Source organism: Quercus lobata, chromosome 9 (assembly GCF_001633185.2).
Source record: "Quercus lobata isolate SW786 chromosome 9, ValleyOak3.0 Primary Assembly, whole genome shotgun sequence".
Taxonomy (NCBI): domain Eukaryota; kingdom Viridiplantae; phylum Streptophyta; class Magnoliopsida; order Fagales; family Fagaceae; genus Quercus; species Quercus lobata.
This window is the reverse complement of record NC_044912.1, coordinates 29114189-29137347: the sequence shown is the minus strand read 5'-3', so window position 1 is coordinate 29137347 and position 23159 is coordinate 29114189. Positions and strand designations below refer to the sequence as shown.

The 23159-nt window shown below is 34.0% G+C and overlaps 2 protein-coding genes across 3 annotated transcripts; both read right to left on the bottom strand.

Annotated features, from left to right (window-relative positions):
- Positions 1-11886: 11886 nt before the first annotated feature.
- On the bottom strand, positions 11887-13227 carry LOC115960372 (basic blue protein-like). Of its 2 annotated transcripts, none has more exons than XM_031079241.1 (2): positions 12950-13227; positions 11887-12335 (listed from the first exon to the last, which is right to left on the bottom strand). In XM_031079241.1, exons 1-2 carry the CDS (start codon positions 13128-13130, stop codon positions 12172-12174), a joined length of 345 nt encoding a protein of 114 aa, XP_030935101.1. In that variant the 5' UTR covers positions 13131-13227; the 3' UTR covers positions 11887-12171. The 2 variants fall into 2 exon arrangements, with proteins under 2 accessions (XP_030935101.1, XP_030935102.1); XM_031079242.1 differs by having other exon boundaries at positions 11936-12371; positions 12950-13220.
- Positions 13228-20940: 7713 nt separating this feature from the next.
- Positions 20941-22823, bottom strand: LOC115960713 (transcription factor MYB117-like). The gene is made up of 2 exons (XM_031079689.1): positions 22495-22823; positions 20941-22196 (listed from the first exon to the last, which is right to left on the bottom strand). Exons 1-2 carry the CDS (start codon positions 22688-22690, stop codon positions 21337-21339), a joined length of 1056 nt encoding a protein of 351 aa, XP_030935549.1. The 5' UTR covers positions 22691-22823; the 3' UTR covers positions 20941-21336.
- Positions 22824-23159: the final 336 nt, after the last annotated feature.

Below are 23159 nucleotides of genomic sequence, written 5' to 3'. Positions count from 1 at the left end.
AAAATTAGTGGCATTATAATACATTAGAATTAATTTCCTACAATAATACCACTCAGTTATTAACATTAAATGCATAATAACTAAGAATTACAAACAAAAAAATAAATACTAAAATGTTCCTTTGACAATGGCCTACCAAATAATTACCAAAACAAAAAACAAAAACAAAAAATTCAACACACAAAAAAGATGGCTAATTAAACCAATAATTAAAATAAAAAAATAAAAAATAAAAATAAAAATAACTATAAAAACTATTTAGTGGCGCCACAACGCTTTTGCATTACTTTCTTTAAATAATCCAACACAATAATTATTATTAAATTCAAAATGGCTAATAATGGACACAATGGAGGAGTTGCCACCTAGTTTTTGCAATGGTCTAAGAACCATATATATAGCATCCTTTCAAGGAATGACCTTTTGATCTTACTACCAGAGATATGGGTTCGGAATTTAGGTACATTTTTGGGAAGGTATTAGGCACCCAAGATCACCCAGCCCTAAGGTTAGTCTCCCATCGTTGTGTTTTACATCTTAACTTCATTAAAAACATGTTCAACACTTGTATCTATACTCACATACACACTAGCATACATCTAAGCATACAATCATAGCATCATTCATCCCAAAACACGTACATATCTACCTTTAGACAAAAGAGAGCCAAGCCCATACGCACATAAAAACCCTAGCATGTGAAACTCTATCATACCATTCATCTCAAACAAGGCAGCAACAAATCATGGTAGCAAAACATAAGCATCAACATGGCAACAAACAAATCATATCATGGATCAAAAACATGGCATCAACTTTATGCACGTATATCAAGGAAGGGTTAACAAACAATATGCATGTTCATGTGAATGCATGACTTACCTTACTCACCTTGCAACGTCTCAGCACCTATGGCATCAATGCATGGACATGTGAATGAATGGCATGAAATTAAAGCTAAGAAACAAAAAGATAAACTCTAATCTAAACATGTTTAGGATGAACAAGCATGTGAACAAACCAAACAGAAACTTATAAAGTATAAAACATGTGAAAAGAAATCCAAAACAGAAACATGTTATATGAAGCAAAGAATGAAACAAAAGAATTAGGGTTTCTGGGGCAATGACCTACATACGCATACAGAGGCCTATGTACGTAGGCCAAATCCCACGTATGCAGGATTTGATTTGTGCATGCATGCTAATGGCACATGCACGTAGGGTCATTCAAAACTCTAACCCATAAACAAACTAAGCAGAAAACAAAGCATGAACTAAAACCCTAATTCCAACAACCAAACATGTTTACAAACGTAAAGAGAACATAAAACTAAACTACACAAACATATATAAGCACAAACAAAGCAAGGAAACAAGATTAAAACAGTAAAACAAAGGCTAAAAAGAAAAAGAATGGTTGAAGCTTGATACCTCAAAAAGGAGTTCCCAAGCTTTGATTTTAACCGTTCCCTTCAATCAAATCTATCACAAGTCAATAAAAATGTGATTAACAACTTTAAACTAAAAGAATTAGGGCCAAAAAAGGTCCCAATCAGATAAAAAATAACTTGAGGGTGTTTAGTGAAAAACTCCCTTTTGATTCACTATTTTCTAGCGAATCTTAGGTTTTCCTTTAGAATTTTGTGTCTTTTGAAAATGTACCATGTAAGGCTTTATACAATGAAAAAAATGGGGTTTGGAACGGCTCCTAGACGATGTGGGATTCATTCCAAACCTCAATCAATATTGCAAAAAACTTGTCTTTTTTATATTTTTGAAACCCTAGTTGCATACGCAAGAGTGTGCCTGCATAAGCATGCTTCAGCCAATGTACGCAAGCTACTGCCCACATACGTGGGTCGAGGGCACCTTTGGTCATTTTATTTCTAAAAATAGATTTTTAATCATTTAAAAAGTTATATTTTTCATTTTAACACTCCTCAAGTCAAATTGATATCTGATTAAGCTCTAAACTGGTCTGGGACTTAGAGTTTGGGCATCATTAGGGAACGGGGGCCCAAGTTGTAAAGGGTACAAAATGCAGTGTCTACAACGGACATTTGATATGCTTGAACAATATATTTCTTGATGTATTAAACCCATCTTAAATCTACCTAATTACAAATAAAATGCATTTTATCAAAGGATTAGCCAACTACATAAAATATGACCCTAATTTTCTCCCCCTTTAGCAATCTATGACAAAACCATAAGTATAATTATGAAAGAAGTATAAAGAAACAACTCCATAATTATTACCCAAAAAAAAAAAAAGTACACAAGCCTAACAACTACGTTGAGCTCTTGAAAAACTTTGCAAGAAAAAAGATCATGGCATGATAGATTTGCAACCTATGTTATCTAAAACACTTAAACAAGATTCATCAAGGCATCAAGTGTGAAACATATACAAGTTGTATAACAGAAGAAACATGTGTATAAAGAGAGAAAAGAACCAACACATGTAAGACAAAGGTGAAGAAACATACATCATCATATATATATATCAAAAGAATACAATGTATGTAAAAATGGTCACAAGACCATGGTACATGTAATAAGAAAGATACATCAAAACCTCACTACATCTCTCAAAACACTCTCCCCCTAACTAGTCTATCCCTATACTAGCTCTCCCCCTAACAACAAGACTACTCTCATATACAAAACCACTCTCCCTTTTTGTCACGAGTGACAAAGGGTGAATCAATAAGAGGAAGCCTTCTCATCATCAGTCTCGCAGCAATAAGCATCATCATCATCACTATCTCCACCATCCAAAGAAGACTCCTCAGCAGGCTCGGGTGTGGGTGAAGGAGCAAAACCACCAAGGCAAGACTGGTGGCATGTGATGTGACCAATCTTGGTGTTCATCTGACACATCTCATCAGAAAAATGGTCAAGACAACTACCAAAATCAACACGCATTAGCTGAAGTTAATCCATGATGGTAGCAAGAAAGACCTTGGCTCCAGAAGAAGAAGAGGGAGGGGTAGATGAGGAAGAAGGTGTAGAGGCAAGAGCAGCATTCGTCAAACTAGACTCCACATAAGGCCGCTTTGCAACCAGTTGTGTGTCACTCCTCCAAATAGAGTCCTTACTAATGGCAACCATAGCATAGAAAGGAGAAGAGAGAGGAATGGTGATGTGCACGTGTGATAGCCGAAGGAAAGATGAGCTTATCACGTGTAGCAACGTCTCATTAGATATCTATCATAGATTTTATCATGTGTGAAGGAAAATCTATAAAAAGATCTTCCAAAAGAGAAAGAAGGAAATGAGTTTGAGGCTCAGTGATAGTGTTATAATGAGACCGTGGTGTGAGAACAAATGTCATCACCATATTAAGGATCCTTGGACCCTTAGCAAACTCAGTGGTGGAGAAATTTAGAGTTTCTTCCCACACCATGGCCTCCTCACAGAAGAGTGAGGTCATCTCGTCTCGAGAGACAAAACTGAGATGAGTATGACTAGGGTAATCATGACGATCAACCCCAGGAACATGTAATACCTCATAAATGAACTCTGGGGTGACGACGATACGTGTACCTCGAAATACCATAGTAAACTTAGGCACAGAGGTATCAATGGCATGCATGTTGGACTAGAACTCCTGAATGAACACACCGGGACACCTCTTGGGTATCTCACATAGAGAAGCCCAACCCCGAAACCTAAATGCACATGTAGAGGAGTGTTTGGGAAATCAGACAGAATGACTTGGCATTCCAAATGAATCGCCTGGTCAGAAAAGTTCTCATAAAAGTCATCCTTGGCCTTCTTATCACAGAACCTCACAAAATTAGGAATAGAAGAAGAAGAACCACAACGTCTGATCGGGTTCTTGGAAGGAACAGACTTTTTAGGTGCCATAAGAAGGTAAACAGAGAGAGAAGAAAAGAAACAGAGAAACACAGCAAAAGATAAGGCACAGGAAAGAAGAAAAGAACGAAATGCAATGCATGAGCATGTTACGTGCAAAAGAGATTTGCATCATGGGCAAAAACCTAATCCAAACTACAACATTCACATTGGTTAATCAAGCACACAACCTAGAATACATGAAAACATGATTATAATGCTAGAGAATGCAATGCATGAGCATATGAGAACAAATCAACAACACCTAACCCAAAAATTTCACAAATAACTCAAAAACCCAAAACTTTCCCAAAAACTTGAAAACCTAGGTCTCAATGCATGAAATTCATGAAGAAGGAGAGAGGAAAGAGATTTAGAACACTTACCAAGGGATTAAGGCTTGGATTAGGCCGAAATCTTGAGTGGGAGAAGGTTTTTGGTGAAAGGAAATGGTTTGGACTGAGAAAGAAGAGAGAGGGATCGAGATATTTGAGTTTGAGTAAAACCAGGTTGAACCTCACACACACACACACATATATAGAAAAACGTATCTTGATAGATCGAGAGGTATCAAAGAGGTATCAACAGTAAAAAGATCTCAATAGATCGAGGAGGTATCAAGCATCTGTCGAGCAAACAGAGACTCCAAAGTGATAGGCCAAAAATGAATTAACCCTTTGTGATAAATTAACCAATTAATTTAGCCAAGTAAATTAACCAATTAATTTAACCAAGTGAATTAATTAAGTAAATTAACATGCAAACACATGGTAGCACAAACAAATCACCAATAAACTAAGTATGCAGCAGAAAATAAATTGACACGATGATTTGTTTACAAATAGGGAAAACCTACACAGCAAAAACCCCACCAAGTGATTTTCAGGTCACCACTCCCGAAATTCCACTATTATCACAACAAGCGGTTACAAGTAAAGGAATCCCAGTACCTTATACCAAACTACAGTGGAACCCTTACCCCAATACCCAATTGGACTTGTTCTGTAGTGACAATTTCTCCTTTCGATGCACGGCTCCCAAGTACGTGACTAACCAATTACGCGGATCCCAATACGCGACTTCAATCACCAACTAGAGAAGGTTGTTGGCTACAAAGTTCTTCGATTCATCCCAATGATGAAGATCAAGAAGATACTTGGTCACAAAACCCTACAGTGCACAAACACAACAACTTCTTCAAGAACGATGAACTATGGCAAATTCTGTCTCCGGTCACAATTTGCTTGAACAAACTTTGCTCAACACTTGTGCAAGTTATGAACACTTTGACGGCCCTTAAAATAATCCTTTTATATGTCTAGGGTTGTGAGAAAAGTAAGCCCAAACACATAAAACCCGATTAGAGACAAAACAGAACTGGAATTCTGTTTTTCATAAAGCTTGATAGATACCTGTTTGTCGAGATGCTGTTAAGTAGCTGTCGAGCCTCAGGGCTAGAACAGCTTCTTAAGCTCAATGGATAGCTAGCTGTCAAGTTTTAATGAACAACACTTCTTTAGCTTGAATCTTGGACAGACTTACATGTCTTTAACACTTGATCTTGAAACGCAGTTTCTTGAAGTATTAAACACATCCTAAATCTACCAAATACAAGTACAGTGCGTTTTGTCAAAGGTTTAGTCAATTAAATAAAATAGTGACATATGTTTCTAACAAGTGAATCACATATGTTCTAACACAAAGAATTGGCTCGATGGATTGAGCTATCTATTGAGAGGTATCGAGAACAGGCCCAAAAATCTTGATAGAAATGGCATGTGTTGAGATGCTATCAAGCTTCTATCGAGAAGGTATTGAGCATCTATCGAGAAGCCTAAAACAAGGTTTTTCAAGGAGGAGAAACAACACATGATGAATGCAATCAAGATAGACACCAAAACAAGCAATCAAGAAGCATGTTAAGCATTCAAACACATCATCAACTCTAAATGCAAAGCATTCCTAGATAATAATAAAAACAAACTAAACAAGTCTATCTAATTTTATTTTAAAAAAACAAGTTTAGACAGTTTAGAGAGCATATACTACCATATGTATCCCTTGTAATGGTCAAAACACATTGTACCTGTACAATAGTTTCAAGAGCAGCAAAGAATATGCGTGTTGTGTGTGAAACTTTTGCAAGAGAGCATAAGTAAATCATTATATGAAAAGTAAAAATATAGGAAGATTAAATACATCCACACACAATCATAACTGTTTGATAGGGACCATCACCTTCAAGGTACATCATATAACTCCCACATCTCCTAAAAACACACTTGCAATCATTTTTTAAAGCATTTTGATTCTTTATGCTTTACATATTATTTGCATGTTTTTCTTTTTAAACATAAAATGACATAACATGCATGGGTAAATTAGAGAGAAAATAATTACCCAATTATGAAAGCCAAACATCTTCTCTTTGTTGTGCAAGTGTTACACCTTACCGAGCACGGCTTTTATGAATTGCACACAGATGTTGAATGATTGACGAGTTTTAGTGGTGAGATGGTTATTTATGCCTTTCTCTTAGGATTTTTTTAGTCCTCGTCAAAAGGAGTGATTAAGATATGAATGGTAAAAGATCAACCAAATCAGATAAAAGAGCCACAAAGCTCACATTGCTTAGTTGCTTAGTTGTCAAAGGCCATCCAAAGTACATAAGTACCAGTATACACACACACACACACACACTGTTTTTATATTTTTCAAAATTTTTGCTTTTTTTTTAATTAAAAATAAATAAAAACAAAGCAAACAAACAAAGTAGCAAAAACTAGACTGACTCAAATCATAACACCAACCATGCATGCGATTAATAAGGTGAAGGAATCACTTGGAATCTTTTTCCTTCTAGATGGGAGACCTAGATGGAGAACATTTCCTTTCCATGAACCTTTGTTCAGATGGATAAGGAGGAGAGTTGAATCCATTGAAATTAAAGAGTAACATGACAGTCTTAAGAAGTTCTCCAAAAGGGGCTAAAGAGAGTTGGAGTTGATTTTGGCTCCCAAAAGATGACACGCTATTGCTTTGTTGAGTGGCTAGTCACTTATAGCAATTTGGACGAGTATGCCCAAATGCTTCACAGTAATGGCAGATGTGAGGCTTTTTTGGTTAAGACTTCTTGTTGGTGGAGTAATGATTATTCTGCTTAGTCCCTTTCTTACCAACCTTAGGGGGTGCTCCTAGAATGGATTTTCCCATATCATTTTTATCCTCACTCACATTTTTAGTCTTAGGTTCACTTACCTCACAATTACCATTATTAGCAAGGGGAACAAAGATGAATCTATTTAAAGCATTAGAAGACGTACTACAAAAAGAGAGAGAACGATCATACCTGAGACCTGTTTTGTCAGATGCAAACTTCTGGAATTTAAGCATTTCATCTAGCTTGGCACTTAAAGTCCTTTCCAATTGTGCTCTTACTTGAAACAATTCAGCATCTAGTTTCATGGTCATTTCAGCAAGAAAGTTGTTTTCAAACCTTAGTGCTCCGATGGTTTGATTAGCCTCATCAACCTTGGTGGAAAGTTCCTCTCATTCCAACTCCACTTCACTAAGCTTTCTCGTTGCTAACCATGCTTCTTGGAGACCTTGTACAACATAGAGTAGGTAGTGTGGATGTCATCTTGTTCATCCATCTTCTCAAAATTTGATTCCATCAGCTCTTCTTCCTCATCAATCAGTTCTACTACTTCTTTAGGGGATTCAACGGTAGCTGTGAAAGCACTCACAATCCCTTCTTGATCACTATCATCAGAATCTGCTTCTAGTTCTGTATCACTCAATGTGGCAACTAGGGCTTTGATTTTGCCAATGGATTTGAGATATGTGGGACATTCTTGCTTCATATGTCCAAATTCTTGACATCTATAGCACTTTGGCCTAGCAGGAACATTGTTGCTTTGACTAGCATCCTTGATAATCCCTCTTACCTTTATCTTGGGACTTGAATTGAGAGAATCCAGATTGTTTCCTTGTCACTAGCTTTGACATTTGCATTCTTGATGAACTTCTTGAATTGTCTGGTGATATATGATTTGAACTTGGTGTCCTCAACTTTATAAGACTCATCATTATCATCGTTCTTAACCTTCAAAGTCATATTCTTGCTTTTGCTACCCTTGCCAACCCTTACTAAACCTAGTTCATAGGTTTGCAAATTCCCAATCAGTTCTATCAAAGGAATAGAGTCAAGATCCTTTGATTCTTCTATGGCAATGATCTTGGCATGAAATCTTTCTGGAAGAGATCTGAGAATCCTTCTGACAATCTTGGGCTCTGGAATCTGTTGTCCAAGATTGAAGGTTGAATTCACTATGTCCTTGAGCTTGGCATAGAATTCATCGAATGACTCATCTTCATCCATCCTTATTTCCTCAAAGCTGGTAGTGATCCTTTGGAGTTTTTAACAGCTTTTGTACCCTCATAGGTATTCTAAAGAATGGTCCATGCTTCCTTTGCATTGTCAGTGGAAGAGATCTTCTTGAATTCCTCATTGGTCACAGCATTAAACAGGGCATTTAGTGCTCTACTATTAAAATTTGCAGCTTTGATCTTAGTATCATCCCACGATGTTGGTGGCTTTTCAGGTTTCTTTCAACCTACTTTAACTGCAAGCCATACTTTCTCATCTAAAGACTGCAAAAAGGCTCTCATGCATACTTTCCAGTATGCATAGTTAGTACCATCAAATAAAGGAGGAATAATCAGGGATTGCCCACGATCCATAATAACAGGGGTCAATGGATCACACAGCAACGATTAAAACCTAATTAGAGTGTACCCGCTCTGATACCACTTGTTGGGTTAAGATAGCTTGACCCTGGTTAATTAATTTAATTACTCAAGTTGATTAATTAGGTTCAATTGCATGCAAATCGTGAAGGCACCAACAAATCACCAAATAAACTAAATGCAGCAAAAATTTAATTGACACAGTGATTTGTTGACAAATGGGGAAAACCTCTCATAAGGCAAAAACCCCACCGAGTGATTTTAAGGTTACCACTCCCAAAAATTCACTAATCAACAACTAAGCGGTTACAAGTATAAGGAATCTAACCACTACCTTGGTCTATCCCAAAATCCCAATTTACATTGAACCTTTGCTTTAATACTCAAGTGAACTTGAACTTGTATTAGCCTTCTTTCCTTTGATGCACAACAATCAAGCGGTTACAAGTATAAGGAATCTTACCACTACCTTAGCCTATCCCAAAATGCCAATCTATATTGAACCTTCGCTTCAATACTCAAGTGAACTTTATCTTGTAGTAGCCTTCTTCCCTTTGATGCACAAATCTCCAATTTGTAACTAACCTTTTACACGAATCCCAGTATGTGATTAACTCCAGCAACTTCGAATGATGTTGTTGGTTGCAAAGTTCTTCACTTCATCAAAAATGAAGATTAGGAAGCACTTGGTTACAAAACCCTATGGCGTACAAACGCAATAGCTTCTCACAGAGAAAATAAATCTCTTGGTCTCTGTATCCGTGTGTGACGACTCTTAAAATAAGCCTTATATATGTCTAAGGTTGTGAGAAAAAAAACCCTAAACAAATACATAAGCCTGGATCAAATTTTTGATTTGGAAAACTGAAAATCATAATTCTCAATAGATCAAGCTGCTGTCGAGCCATCTATCAAGCTTCACATTAAGTCTCAATAGCAGGCATTTGTCAAGACTTAATGAACAGCTTTTCTTCACTTGTTTTTTGGATCAATCTTCATGTCTTTTACTACGGACACCTGATATGGTTAAACAACATATTTTTTTTATGTATTAAACTCATCTTAAATCTACCAAATTACAAGTACATTTTGTTAAAAGATTAGCCAATTACATAAAATATGACCCTAACAAGTACATCTCATAAGGGGGAAAAAAAATAGATAGCTCTAGAACACTGCTTTGAAACTACCTAAGAATTGCTCTCTCATGATATCACTCTCGCACAACATATGAGACCACACCCCAATTGACTAAGGTCAAATATGGTAATAATGGGATTTGCCAAATTTATTATATCGACTTGATTTCTGCTAATAATTCTTTGTGTGAAGCAGTGGCGGCGCCACTCAGAGTCCAGGGTGTTCCTAGGAACACCCTGGCTTGAAAATATAAAAAAAATTATATATAATAATTTAATTTTCTTTTATTTGTTTACCTTTAAAAAAAAAAATAAGAACACCCTCAAGCAAGATCAGGAACACCCTCAAAATTTTTATGCCAAACAAATTTTGAACTAAAATCTATAAATATATATATATATATATATATATATATAAATACGAATATGCATAAGACGTTGTCGTTGATGAGCCTCATCAGATGAGCTCGCTGCCATCCCATAGTAGCTTCTTCAGTTTTCTTCTCTTCCTCGTTCTCACTCTCTTTCTTTTGGCATTTCTGGTCTGGGTTTCTAATCAAAATGTTAGTAGAGAAAACCCAAGGGACAAGAAGACAAGACTCAAGATGACTTCCACTGTTTCACACCTACCCACTTTTCACTTCTTATTAAATGCTTCTTTATTTATTTTTTTACAAAAGTTACTAATGGGCGGACAAAGCAACGTTGTTTATCTGCCACTCTTTTACATTTTTATTTTTTGATTTTTGTTTTAATTTCTTAGAAAATCGTTTATAGTTTTCTATTCTTTTTCGTTTTGACCACTCCTATGTAGAAGGCTTATTATGCTTTTTAATTTTTTTATTGAGTTGTGAAATTAGCTTAAAATAATTTGAATAAAAGAGGTAAAATTTTGAAATGTAATTAGATATATTAATTTATATAGAATTTTTTTTAGACTACTAGTAGTTAGTAAAAAAAATTAATGAAGCAACTAAACACCAATAATTAATAATTTAATTAACTAATACATTATAAAAGACAAACAAATTAAATTATGTTAGGCTAAACAACAATTAATAATTTAATAATTAATGAAACAACAATACAAGAAATTATAGTTTATAAAAGACAAACAAATTTATGAAACAACTAAACAACAATAATTAATAATTTTATTAATATTTCAAATGAACTTATAGTTTATTGTTCAGGTACCTTTGTTCATTTTTTTTCTTTTCATTTTTTTCTTTTTGAGGTTTTTCTGTGTACAGAATGCAAATTTATTTTGATTTTAAGAACTTTTTTTTTTTTTAAGCACAAATTTCATGTTGGGCAAATCTTGAATTTCGGCCGGTATTTACCGAAACGTCCCGAAACACCCAAAATAGACCAAAATAACCCGAAATTTTTTTAAAGTGGAATAGGAACACCCTGGACAAAATTCCTGGAGCCGCCACTGGTGTGAAGTTACTTTCATCAACCTATTTTATTTAATGTAGATTTCTAAAGCTTTTATTTATTTATTTTATGTATAACTGTATTTTTACACAATAAATAAAACAAATTGATAAAAATAAGCAATCGAAATAGAAACTTAATGACTTAACCTTTGATCTTGTGCTGTTTTTTTTTCTTTTGTGAAGACGCTTGAATCTTATTTCCACAAAAGTGTAAATTATAAATTCTAGCACAAAAGTGTAAATTATAAATTCTAGAGCAAAACTTGGGTCTAATGTCCATTAACATTGAATTTGTCACGATGGTGACACGTCTCAATTTTTTCTCAGGTCATCATCCCAGGTCCCAACGAGTTCAGTGCTAAGGATGCACTAATTAAACCCAAACCAAGTCCCAAATCCCTATACTTGCAAAGAAATAAATCCCATATCACCCTATTGAAAAACAAGGAAAAGTAACATGACTTGACTACGGGAATATTTGGTGTATGATTTCATCTGAATGCCTGACCCTCAATCTAACTTGCTTTTAACGAACCGGCCAATTGCTCTTCATGTCAGTTTATAAGGACCATTTGATGGTTGAAAATTAGAAATGGAACCACAATAATTGCCCTTCTAAAAAAAATCCTTTGGGTCTCATTGACAGCCATAGCACTTGTAGGCTTGTTGTTTAATGTAAAAAGAAAACTAGTATTAACACAAGTCCGTGATCTTGGTGGACCTACGTCAAAGCAAATTCCAAAACTCAAGAAACCACAGATTTTAACCATAAATTAATAGCGACAATATAACAGCAAGAGACATTAAACTTATTTTGTAGTTACTCTAGCGTCTAGCCAGTTTATAGTACCCACTTTTTGTAGTAGTCACACTCAAGCCAAATACTACTAAAATACACACTCTCTCACATGTAATATTACACATCTAATAGGAACATTACCACTATTAGTTCTATTAGTACTTGTCTGACATAACACATCACACTGCATTAATAGCAACCTTCATCCCGGACGCACAGTGCCCAGAAAAGTTGCAGATGAAGTAGTTCTGTCCCTTCGCCAGCTTTATTTGGTCCTTCCCAGAATTGTACACTTTCGCACCCGCCGGAGATGTGCAACTACTGTAACCGGCCCGGTCCACAGCTACAACATTGTGAGTTGTTGAATCATAATTGAATACTGCAACATACATGTACAAATTATTAATTATGTAGGATTGTTTTACCAAAAACAATACAAAACAACGTGACAGCCATGGCTTTGTCTTAAAATTTTAGAATTGGTTATAGATAATCAATAGACTAGTCACTGTTTGCCACATGTGTATTTTTTTTTCCCATAATTCTGTAGTAAGAATACATTATCATAAAAAAGGTTTTGGTGTATATTCTTTAGAATGAGTTGTGTTTTCCTCGCATTTATAAAAATTTTAAGCGCATATGCTAAGAATTGCATATATGTGGATTCCTCAATATTTGTTATTTTAGTTAATGTTCTATATTTACACAGATAGGTCGGGCCTAGTCCAATAACAAATGCCTTCCACAAAAAATGACAGGTAGCAAATTTGAGTTCGAGAATCAACCACTTCAAACAAAAATGAGAGTAAGATTGCATACTATGACATTTTCTAGACCCCGGAAAAAGTGTTAACTTTATGCATTGTATGACATTGGTTTTAGAGTTTCTTCATTCTGACATAAATGTTGTAGACAAACTAGATTTGAAAGTAGGGACAAAGCTAGGGACAAACTTACGGAGCACATCACCAGCCCTAAAACGCTTTCCCTTGGGCCAACTATCAGTGTTAAAGGTCCAACCACCAGAGTCTCCGACTGTGTAAGTTGCTGCATGCACGTGTTCAAAGTGAACAAGTAGGCACAAAAGCACAGCCACCACGACCATGGCTTGACTTGCACTGCCTCTTCCCAGAGACATCTTGAAGCAGAGCTGTATAGTACGTTACTGAGGAAGGCTGAAGTTTGAAGTGTGAGAAAGCTACTTGAGAGTGAGAGTGCCTAGAACTGAGACTCTAATAACCCTATTTATTGTGTTAAGGAATCTAAAGTAAGACGTGGGGTCCAATTTGTTTGGAAAAAATGGGATAAAGCTAAAGACAAATTAGTGAACCTTTATTGATTAAAAAATTTGTCCCAACAACTCCACCATAACCACCAGGTTGAAAATTCTACTGTTAATTACATTATCACGGGTCAAAAAGAAAGGAAATTTAGGAAAAGGATGAGATTGTTTAGTGGCTTTCAAAGGAATAGTGTTTTTTTTTTGGGTAAACACTTTCAAAGGAATAGTTATTAGTTATTAAAGTGGGTAGCTATATAATTTATGCGGAGATTTTGGGGCAAAACATGGTAGTGCTATAAAAAAGAGAATTGATTGCACTACCACAAATATATTTTTGACTGCAACTTCACGCGTAGTTTATATAGCCGACCCGTGAACTCTTACTGGACCACAGGCCTTGCTTTTTCATTATGTCATTTTAATTTATGTGTACACAGAAATGCCAAAGATGGGGAGGCTAATATAGAAAAAGTTTCTAAACTTTTGAAATTAGAGGGGCCATAGGTCACATAGCATCATCGTTACGTTGCAGTTCGGCATGGTTGATGAACTCTAGAACATGGGTTCAACTTTTCATATTTTTATTTCTTTTTTTTTTTTTTAGTTAATCGGAGTTTGAGTCGTGTATGTGTGTAGTTGGATACATTTTGAGATACATACATACATACATACATACATATATATATATATATATATATATACATGACTAATAGTGTGGCACTGTGGGTTAAGTTGGGTTACTTGAGTTGAAAATTTTGCTTACTCAAATCTAACTTGGCTCAATCAACCAAAAAGAAATGCTAAAATGTAAAAACACGTTTGGAACTTTGGGTCAAAATCAAACTAACCCTCTTGATTTTCTAATTTGAAATTTGAAACTCCTAAACTTTGAGAAATACATATATCGATCATTTTGTCTAAATCTCCATTTCATTCCATTGACAGAAACATTAGGGGAAAAAAAAAACCTTAAATTAAATTTTAATTTAAACATTTTTTTATTAAAATATACTCTAAAATGATTTTTAATAAAAAAGAAATTTTGGGAGCTGCAAATTTTGACAAAAGGATCAATTTGGGTATTCTCAAAGTGAAAGGTTTCTATTTTCAAATTAGAAGATCAGGGGTCGATTTAATTTTGACCCAAAGTTCAAAGGGTGTTTTTGTATTATAACAAAAAAAACCGCAACTAATAAAACATCTAGCAAAAGAAAAACTAATAATAAAGAAAGAAAAAAAAAAAAAAAAAGTTGTCGGCTGATATGAAACGTCAGCCTCACAGGATAGTAGGATGTAAACAAACAAAGACTAATAAAACAAAAAAACAAAGCCTGACAGTTTGATTTTTTTTTTTTTTTTTTTTAAACCATATTACCGTGGGCACGGTAAGGGGTAGATGAGTCATTTTTCCTTTACTCCTTCCCATTCTAATTTTCTCTCCATAAATCTCTCCAAATTTGGGAGATTGATTTTTGATGGGCTCATGGAGAAAATTTCTAGGACCCACCAATTTTCCTTTTTTTCATCCCTCCAACCAAACATTCATAAAAATCATTTTCACTCCCCTTTTCTTTCTTTTCTTTTTCTTCCTCCCTAAAATTCTTTCAACCAAACGGACCCTTCGTCATGATAAAGAAGTGCTAGAGAAAATAATATTATAATACTTCAGAAGCCCTTATATTATATCTAGATGCACCTCATATCGATGGGTACAGATTAAGGGCATTGCTCAAATGTACATATTCTTTTAATATTCTCATTTAAATATTCTTTTAATCTTTGATTAGGGTGTGTTGAGTTTTATGCAATGGTTTCTAGGGTGAGTTTATCTAAAATTTGGATAAAAGGGATATAGATAGAGAGCCTACCGTGAATGCTGTAATACTAATGCTGTTACAGAGAAAAGTCAACAGTAATGGCAAGTTTGCTTAAAATTAAATAAAAGGTAATAAAAATTTAATCCATGTAAGATAATCTAGAGATTAAGAAACTAATAATTCTATACTAATTGCCTCCAGTACCATAATCCAACTAAACTAGGAAACCATGGTTAATTGTCTCCCGTTTAATGTACAAAATAAAAATACTCCGAAAAATACACGTTTTCTATAATTAGAAGTATTCTAAAAAAATAAAAATAAAAACATATAATCAGTTAATCACCCATGATTTGTACTAAAAAGAGTAGGAGACAATCAAAGCCTTATTGCAGCAGGGTTTCGCCCCAAATTGCCAAGAGCTACGTTTGGATCCGTGACAATGGTCATTGACCGCATGTTTAGAGAGAGAGAGAGAGAAAGAGATTTTTTTTTTTATTAAGAAAGAAAATGAAATAATTTGACCCACAAAGGATACATGCTTTCAATTTATATTATTATTATTATTATTATTATTATTATTATTATTATTATTATTATTATTATTATTATTATTGTTTTTTTTTTTCCTTTAAAAAGTTAGAAACTGTCGGTTGTGGAAAATGGAAAACCTTACCTAAACATTAGCATATAATAATATATAGAAATAATGCCAAAGTAGACTAGACAAGATAGAGATCACATGAATAAAATTCATCTGTTCTACTTTGAATATTTTACCTTATAATCTATTAAGTGTGTTCTTTGTGTTAAAACCCTATTTCCTTTCCTTTGTGTGTACGTCTAAAAAAAAATTTGTATTCTAACAATCATAACTTACTGCACATCTTACTACATGCTAGGTTCAATTATGTTTAGTGTTGTCAAATCCACTCACATTCAAATCCATTTTTCAATGTAATTGAGTTGTAATAGTTTAGTGTCTTAAATAGTGGTTAAAGTTCTACATTGAAGACAAGAAGAAACAGCTCAAAAAATTGCTCAGAATTGACAATTATTGCAACCTTGATTGCATCTCAATTGCAACCTTAACTTCGGTCAACCTATCAAGCTTTGGGATTTTTATTTTCTAGGGTTGAGGTCTATGATGACCAAGTGACCTAAGAATTTGTGCACTAGGGTTCTTAGGCATACAAAAAGCTTCTTTAAGTTATCATGAAATAAGAAAGAACACTGTGGAAGTTGAAGTTGTTGCAATGATTATGCGTCAAGGGTTTTGAACCAAGCTGCATCTCTGGAGTTCACTGAAATCCAGAGTGTTCATGTGGAGATGATTGCACTAAGATTACATGAAAGAGATGTCATGGTGAGTTAAACACGAATTAGATATCCATGCATTGAAAAGATTCACTGTAGAAGAGTCCAACCACGTTAGAGTTGTATGTGATCACATAAGTTACTACTGTAGGTAGCAATGCTAGAATTTGGGATATTTTGTATTGTAAATTTCCATTCTACATAGTGAATTATTCAAGTTGCTGGTAAGCTTCAAACCACTTGTTTGGTTTTTCTTGCCAAGGTTTCCCATTGTAACCATATTGCCTGTGTATTTTTCTTTTTTCTTTTTTCTTTTTTTCCTAGAGCATTTAGTTTTAGTTCTGGTAATATGGATGTGCCCATTGTAAATTGGATTGGACCATTTCATATATAATTTGACTAATTAACTAACTTGGGTAATTGATTAATTTAATTATTAAGAGAGAATGAAGTTAGTTAATTATTATTGCATGTGGTAAAATTATCATGTTAGGGTAATTGGTTAATTTAATTAGGGTCATTTTTGTCCAAAAAGATGGTGAATTCTAAATTGAGTGTGTGTGCGTGCGCACACAATAAAAAATAATAAATAAAATAAAATAAAAACTTTAACAAGTTGTATATAAACAATTAAGAAAAATAAACTTTCAAAAAAAAAAAAAATCTAAGCCAAGCAAATAGATATTTTATTTGAAATTTTTTTTAATCCCAAAATTTAATCTCAATTACCAAATCAATCAGAATTCAGAATATCAGTAAAGAGATCAAGCAAATAACACAACAATTTGGAAACCAAGTGGAATAACAATGAAGAGCTTCTTAACGAAAAATCCATAGAGAGTAAGGTACCAACAAGACAATTTACTATAAAGGGAGTTTACAAACTACTCACAAAACCTTTGTGATTAGACCCCACTAACCCAACAGACAATTCCTTGATATCATCACAGCAACTTCAAAACCATTGAACTTATTTTATATGAACCCATCAAGAAAGAAGCGCCTGCTTCACTATGAAACTCTAGGATCACATCGCATGCACTTATGCAAGGTTGAGATGTCTGTGGTTTCAACAGTACATTTTTCAATATTCTTGATCAAGGATATGTCAAAAAGGTGTAAAGTCAAGAACTAGAAAGAATGGGATTTATAGATTTGAAACAAAGAAAAGGTTCTCATGATATTCAGTGATCGATATGGCTGCTTCTCTCTTAACTTAAAACTCGTGACTTATATATATATATATATATAGAGAGAGAGAGAGAGAGAGAGAGAGAGAGAGAGAGAGGGCTAGTAAATAGATGTATAAACTGTTTCAAATCAAATTCGAGAAACAAGATTTTCAACTCTCGTTGGAGCAAAGCCTGGGATATACAAGTTCATAGATTGGATTAATGTATCACTCAAGTGACAAGGAGATTCGCTTGAGTGAGCTTGGTGTTTCACTCAAGTGAGAATAAGTTAGCTCGAGCAAGCACTCACAAATTTGCACTCCTTTTAGCAGTTTCCAATTTGAATTGGTCTTCAACACATGACAAACACTTAGTTTACAACCCTTTCTTTTCCATATTACATTGTCAATTTAATTCCTAACACTATTAATGACCACTCATATATATCACTATTCAGTTACATATTTACATGAATATTATCAATTTTTCTCTTCATAACTTTCAAAAATATATGTTAAGGTCAAAACCATCAACTTGTAAAGATGGGTGATGATTAATTTGAAGCCTAAATAATGTGTATTATGTGGTCGTACGCACTCTTAGGGCATGATGCCTCCCATCAAAATTTGAAGAAATTTTTTTTTTTTTTTTAAAAAGACCAACCGTTCATACATACTCTTAAAATTTAGGGACGTGTTCTTTTAATTGAAATTACGTAAAGATGATTGACATAATGAGCAAATCAAGTCATGTATAAACTTTAACCCTTGCATGGATATATTTCTTCTGCACATGACATAGAAGGTACAAAATTAAATGTGATTGAGGCTTATGCCAAAGTTGAAAGTTGAAAATTGCCCCCCTTTTTACAATTCATTGATCAAAACAAGTTATTTTTTCTTTAAACATCGATGACAATGAAATCGTTTTCATTTTTTTTTTTGGTTAAATAGACAAACTATAAGTAAATGCTAGAGATATATTAGCTCAATCAAGCCTAATTTTATTTCATGTGCAAGCTTAGTTTCTTACTTGTACTGGAAGTCTATTAATCATAGTTGGTGTATGATTTTTTTTTTTTTTTTTTTTTGGAGAAAGAAACACACACACAAACACAAGGGAGAGAGAAATAGGTTATAACATAAAAACAAACCACAACTCCACTCAGAAGCCATGATAACTTTTAAAGGAGGGTAGAGCAAGTTATATTATACACAACACACTCTCTTAAGTAATGTGAAATAATTATCTATTCTTTTTTTTTTCTTTTCTTTTTTTTGAGAAACAAATATACACACATAAGGGAGAGGAAAATGGGTTATAACACAAAGACACACCACAACTCCACTCAAAAGTCATGGTAACTTTTAAGGGATGGTGGGTAGTTAGTGTATGATTATTCTAGGATTTAATCTCTTATATATACCCATGTAATACAAATATTGTATTACAATGATAGTATAATACAAGTATTGTGTTATATGAAAATATAGTATATCTAGCATTATTAATTTATAATGAACCCAACATGAGTATATATAAGAGGCTAAACCCTAAAATAACAATACATCAATTATGGTCAATAGACTTCTAGTACAAGTATGAAACTTGGCTTACACATAAATTAGAATTGGACTTGAATCTAAACTATTGAGCTAATATATCTTTAACTGTAAAAAATTTTCAACAAGTTGGGTTTTTTCTTAGTGGCTTAGAGCTTAAGATTCTTCATTATTTCAACAAAAAAAATTCCAAGGGAAACAAACCGTAAGTTACACAAGTTAATCAACTGTCTCTGCAAACGTTTACTCTAGTTCTCTTTCTTGTGAATTCAAATATAGCGGCCATGCGTGTGATACAATGAATATGGCATTAACAGAAAGCTGCGAACATGAATATGCAAAAGCTCAATATTGCTTGTGTAAGTGTCCTTTGATTTCTTCAAGCAATGCAATCCATGACGAAAGCCATTAAAGTAGGAAAAAAAAAAAAACTTATAAAAACAAAGAAAACAACTTGAACGATTGAACGCAATTCTAAACTAAGAAAAAAATACAGCAGCCATAGAATAGGTTTGCAGACTTCATATTTTGAATCGTCGCGCCATATTGTTTGCTTGATATCACCTATATCTTCTGAGTACATTAAATGGGATTGTTCGAAACTTTATCTGGAAGTGGTGGTTTAACTATTATATTGGTTTATCATACTGTGATTTTGTGCAAATGTTGCAGTGTCGATTTCAAAAAGTTTGACGCCACACGTCAAAGCAATATAGTTTTTTTTTTTTTTTTTTTTTTCCATATCCGCATTAACCACTTAGAGTTGCATTCTTGGTATAATTCTTATGGCATGCATGCATTGAAAGTTGAAACTTATAAAACACATGAGACAATAAAATACCCTTACAGTTATGATGTCAATGTTTGCTACCTTGATTGTAATTGACCATTTTAATTTCTTTCTTCATTGGAATTCTTACAAATAAAAAAATAGGAGTAGTTGCAACTCTAGAATAACATGTCACCCATCTAATAATACTTTGGTAGAATACAAATGTTAAGCTTACGAAGAGAGGTTTCTTGTAATAGTTAGTTTGCCCAATTGACTGGACAGCTTAAACTGATCATTCCAGTATTCCACAACATATACTCAAATAGATAGTAACATATATAATTTGTTTTCCTATGGAAACCTTGTAAGGGAGTACAAATTAATTCCAGAAAAAATGAAACATATACAAATGAAAATTCCAAGCAAAAGTATATGGAAAAATAGGTGGAAAGTAAAAATAAAAATAAAAATAAAAAATTGGTTGGTTTATTTGAAAAAAAAAAAAAATCTATTTATTATTGTTCCACATCCAACAGTGTCCACGCACTTTTACATTATATTCACATTTTTCATATTATGTGCAAAATGGGGATATTTTGCAATGAAAGTGTAGATATTATGTGAAACATTGTACATTTGGAATTGTGAAAAAAACTAATTAATTACACTTTTTTAAATCTACTTTTTATCACACCTTCAAGCAAATAAGCTTAACCGAACACATAGTAATCAGGCGAACGCTCAAGGGTGCAGATAAAAGAAACTTAAAAAAATTAAAAATTAAAATATATATATATATAAAAAAAAAATAAAAAAAAAAAAGGGTAATGGCTAATTAACCTGACCTTAAATGGAATTATGCATAGATAAAAGAAGCTTCAAACAAAAGATGATATCTCTCAGCCAGACTTTGAAATGGACTTATGCATCAATTTCTCTCATGTAATTTTCTAGAATATATATATATATATATATATATATATATATGGAAATTTAGAGAGAAAACATACCTGCCTATTGCGCATCAAGTTGAAGAATTAAGTGAAAAGCTACAAATTAATTTTCATCAGCTTTCTATATTTCCTTCAAAACTTTCTGAATTAGACCACAAGAATCATAATTCATGTGTTAGCTTACTTGCACCAAGTTACTAAAATTGTATACTTATTTCTCCCACACTTTGATGCATTGATTAGAGTAGAAAAACAAAATGAAACCTAGAACTTCTGCGATGCCAAACCTCATGCATAATTAGAATAAGGAACCTGGTACCTAAATGAAACATATGAAATTCCCAAACCTCATGATGCCATCAATAATTAGTCCAGTAATTAAGATGAAGAAGTGAAACTAGAACTATAATTAATATATTAAGAAAAAGTTAAATAAAAAAAGAAAAGAAAAAAAGATGTACTTTTGTGATCAAGAAGAGATTCCCACACCAAGGAAATCAATGAAGGGAATATCCTTGTGTTCAATGGATTCATCTCCTTGCTCATGCTCTGCGGTTGCCCTCAACTTCGTTAATGCGGGTGAGTTATTGCAAAAACTCACTAACTCTCTCCTATTCCTTCCGTTTGTTTCATAATCACTGCCAAGGTTGAAGCAGCCAAAGGGACTAGGAACAACCTTGGTGTAGTTTGGAACTAGTCCATATGTTGTGGAACCCTGATAGCTGCCATGATGAACTGAAGAATTTGGATGATATCTATGAAGATATTGATCAGACCGTTTTGAACACTCCGAGTTAATGAAATTATTAGAACTAGAATTGAAGCAGGCTCTTCCTTGTCTTCTCATGAATAATTCCAACGAAGATGAGTTGCTTGATACTGTTGGCAATGAAGCAAAGTTCCAAGAAAGCGAAGAACTAGAGGGTGAATCTGCAAATATCCTTTCTTTAGTGGGGTTTCGGAACTCAAAGATTCTGCTAGTACTCTCAGACCCAGCTCTTGATGATGAGCTTAGATGATCACCTTGAGATATAGGTTTCCTTCCAAGAAAATTAGTACTAGAGGTTTTGGAGTAATTGTAATTAACTTCTTGATAAGTTCTCTTTCCACATAGCTTGGATTGTTCTCTTTGCTTCCTTGCCATAATAACATGCCAATGATTCTTCACAGCGTTATCAGTTCGACCTGGGAATAGCCTTGCTATGAGAGCCCACTTGTTCCCATGAATGCGATGAGCTGCAAGCAGTCTATCTTCTTCTTCCTCCGAAAATGGCCGCCTGTTGATTCTAGGGTCTAGTTGATTAAACCACCTCAATCTGCAACTCTTTCCTACACATTCATAATTTTTTTTAATTAAAAAAAAAATTGTAAAAAACCCCATTTGTTAGATTCTCTTAGATTTAGTTTAATAATTTTCTTCTGTGTCATGATGTAACAAAAATCAAGTCCTAAAATATTTTGATCAGATTAGTAGGTCAGAAAGATGGTCAAGCTAGTCCAAGTGAATATTCAATTTCAAGCTAAATACTTTAATCTATAGTAAGATCCAAGATTCCCAGAGAGAGAGAGAGAGAGAGAGGGGGGGTTAATTAATATTATTGATATAGATGATGATAAATATCTATACCTGATCTTCCTTGAAGCTTCTCAGCAATTGAGTTCCAATTTTGAGCACCATATTGTTCCACAAGTTGTCTGAGTTTTTCATCCTCAGCTGGCCTCCAGTGTCCTCGGGGACAACTAGTACTCTTAGCATCATCACTAGACCCAGCAGCTCCAGCAGAATCTTCCATGGCAGGCCGAGCTATAGAATTGTTGGACATCAAATACACCAAAGAGAAGTCCAGAAGAAGATATATAGAAGGAAATGACCACCAACAGAGAATAAGAAAAGTGGGGGAGGGTTGGTTTAGGGTTGTGGATGAGAAGTCACTTTTGTTGGTTTTACACGACACATTAAGCCCGCCTTGCCTATGTAATATATCTATGTATTATGTATATATATGTGTCTTATGCGTACACCTATTCTCATTGGACCACGACCTTCTCTCTCTTATTTTCCCAACTGTTTTCGTTTCTTCTCTCTCTATCTTAAGCCATGGTACCACGTTAAATCAAACCTAGTCAATTAGGCACCTTATAATTTTTGTTAAAGGGACATTTCTCCTATAGTGCAAAATTAAATAGGTTTCCTAATTTCTTTCATTTAAAAGGTGTGTATCTTATTTATCAAACAATGTGGCTTAATTAAGACTTAATTAAGACTTAATCATTATGGGCTCTTAATCAAAT

Bases quoted from the DNA above. Each gene is read 5' to 3' on its own strand.
- LOC115960372 (XM_031079242.1), bottom strand. From the start codon at position 13,130: ATGTCTCTGGGAAGAGGCAGTGCAAGTCAAGCCATGGTCGTGGTGGCT. The intron at 12,372-12,949 runs GTAAGTTTGTCC...TGTATGTTGCAG, and splicing joins TAGGGCTGGTGATGTGCTCC to TATTCAATTATGATTCAACA.
- LOC115960713 (XM_031079689.1), bottom strand. From the start codon at position 22,690: ATGTCCAACAATTCTATAGCTCGGCCTGCCATGGAAGATTCTGCTGGA. The intron at 22,197-22,494 runs GTATAGATATTT...ATGAATGTGTAG, and splicing joins GAAGCTTCAAGGAAGATCAG to GAAAGAGTTGCAGATTGAGG.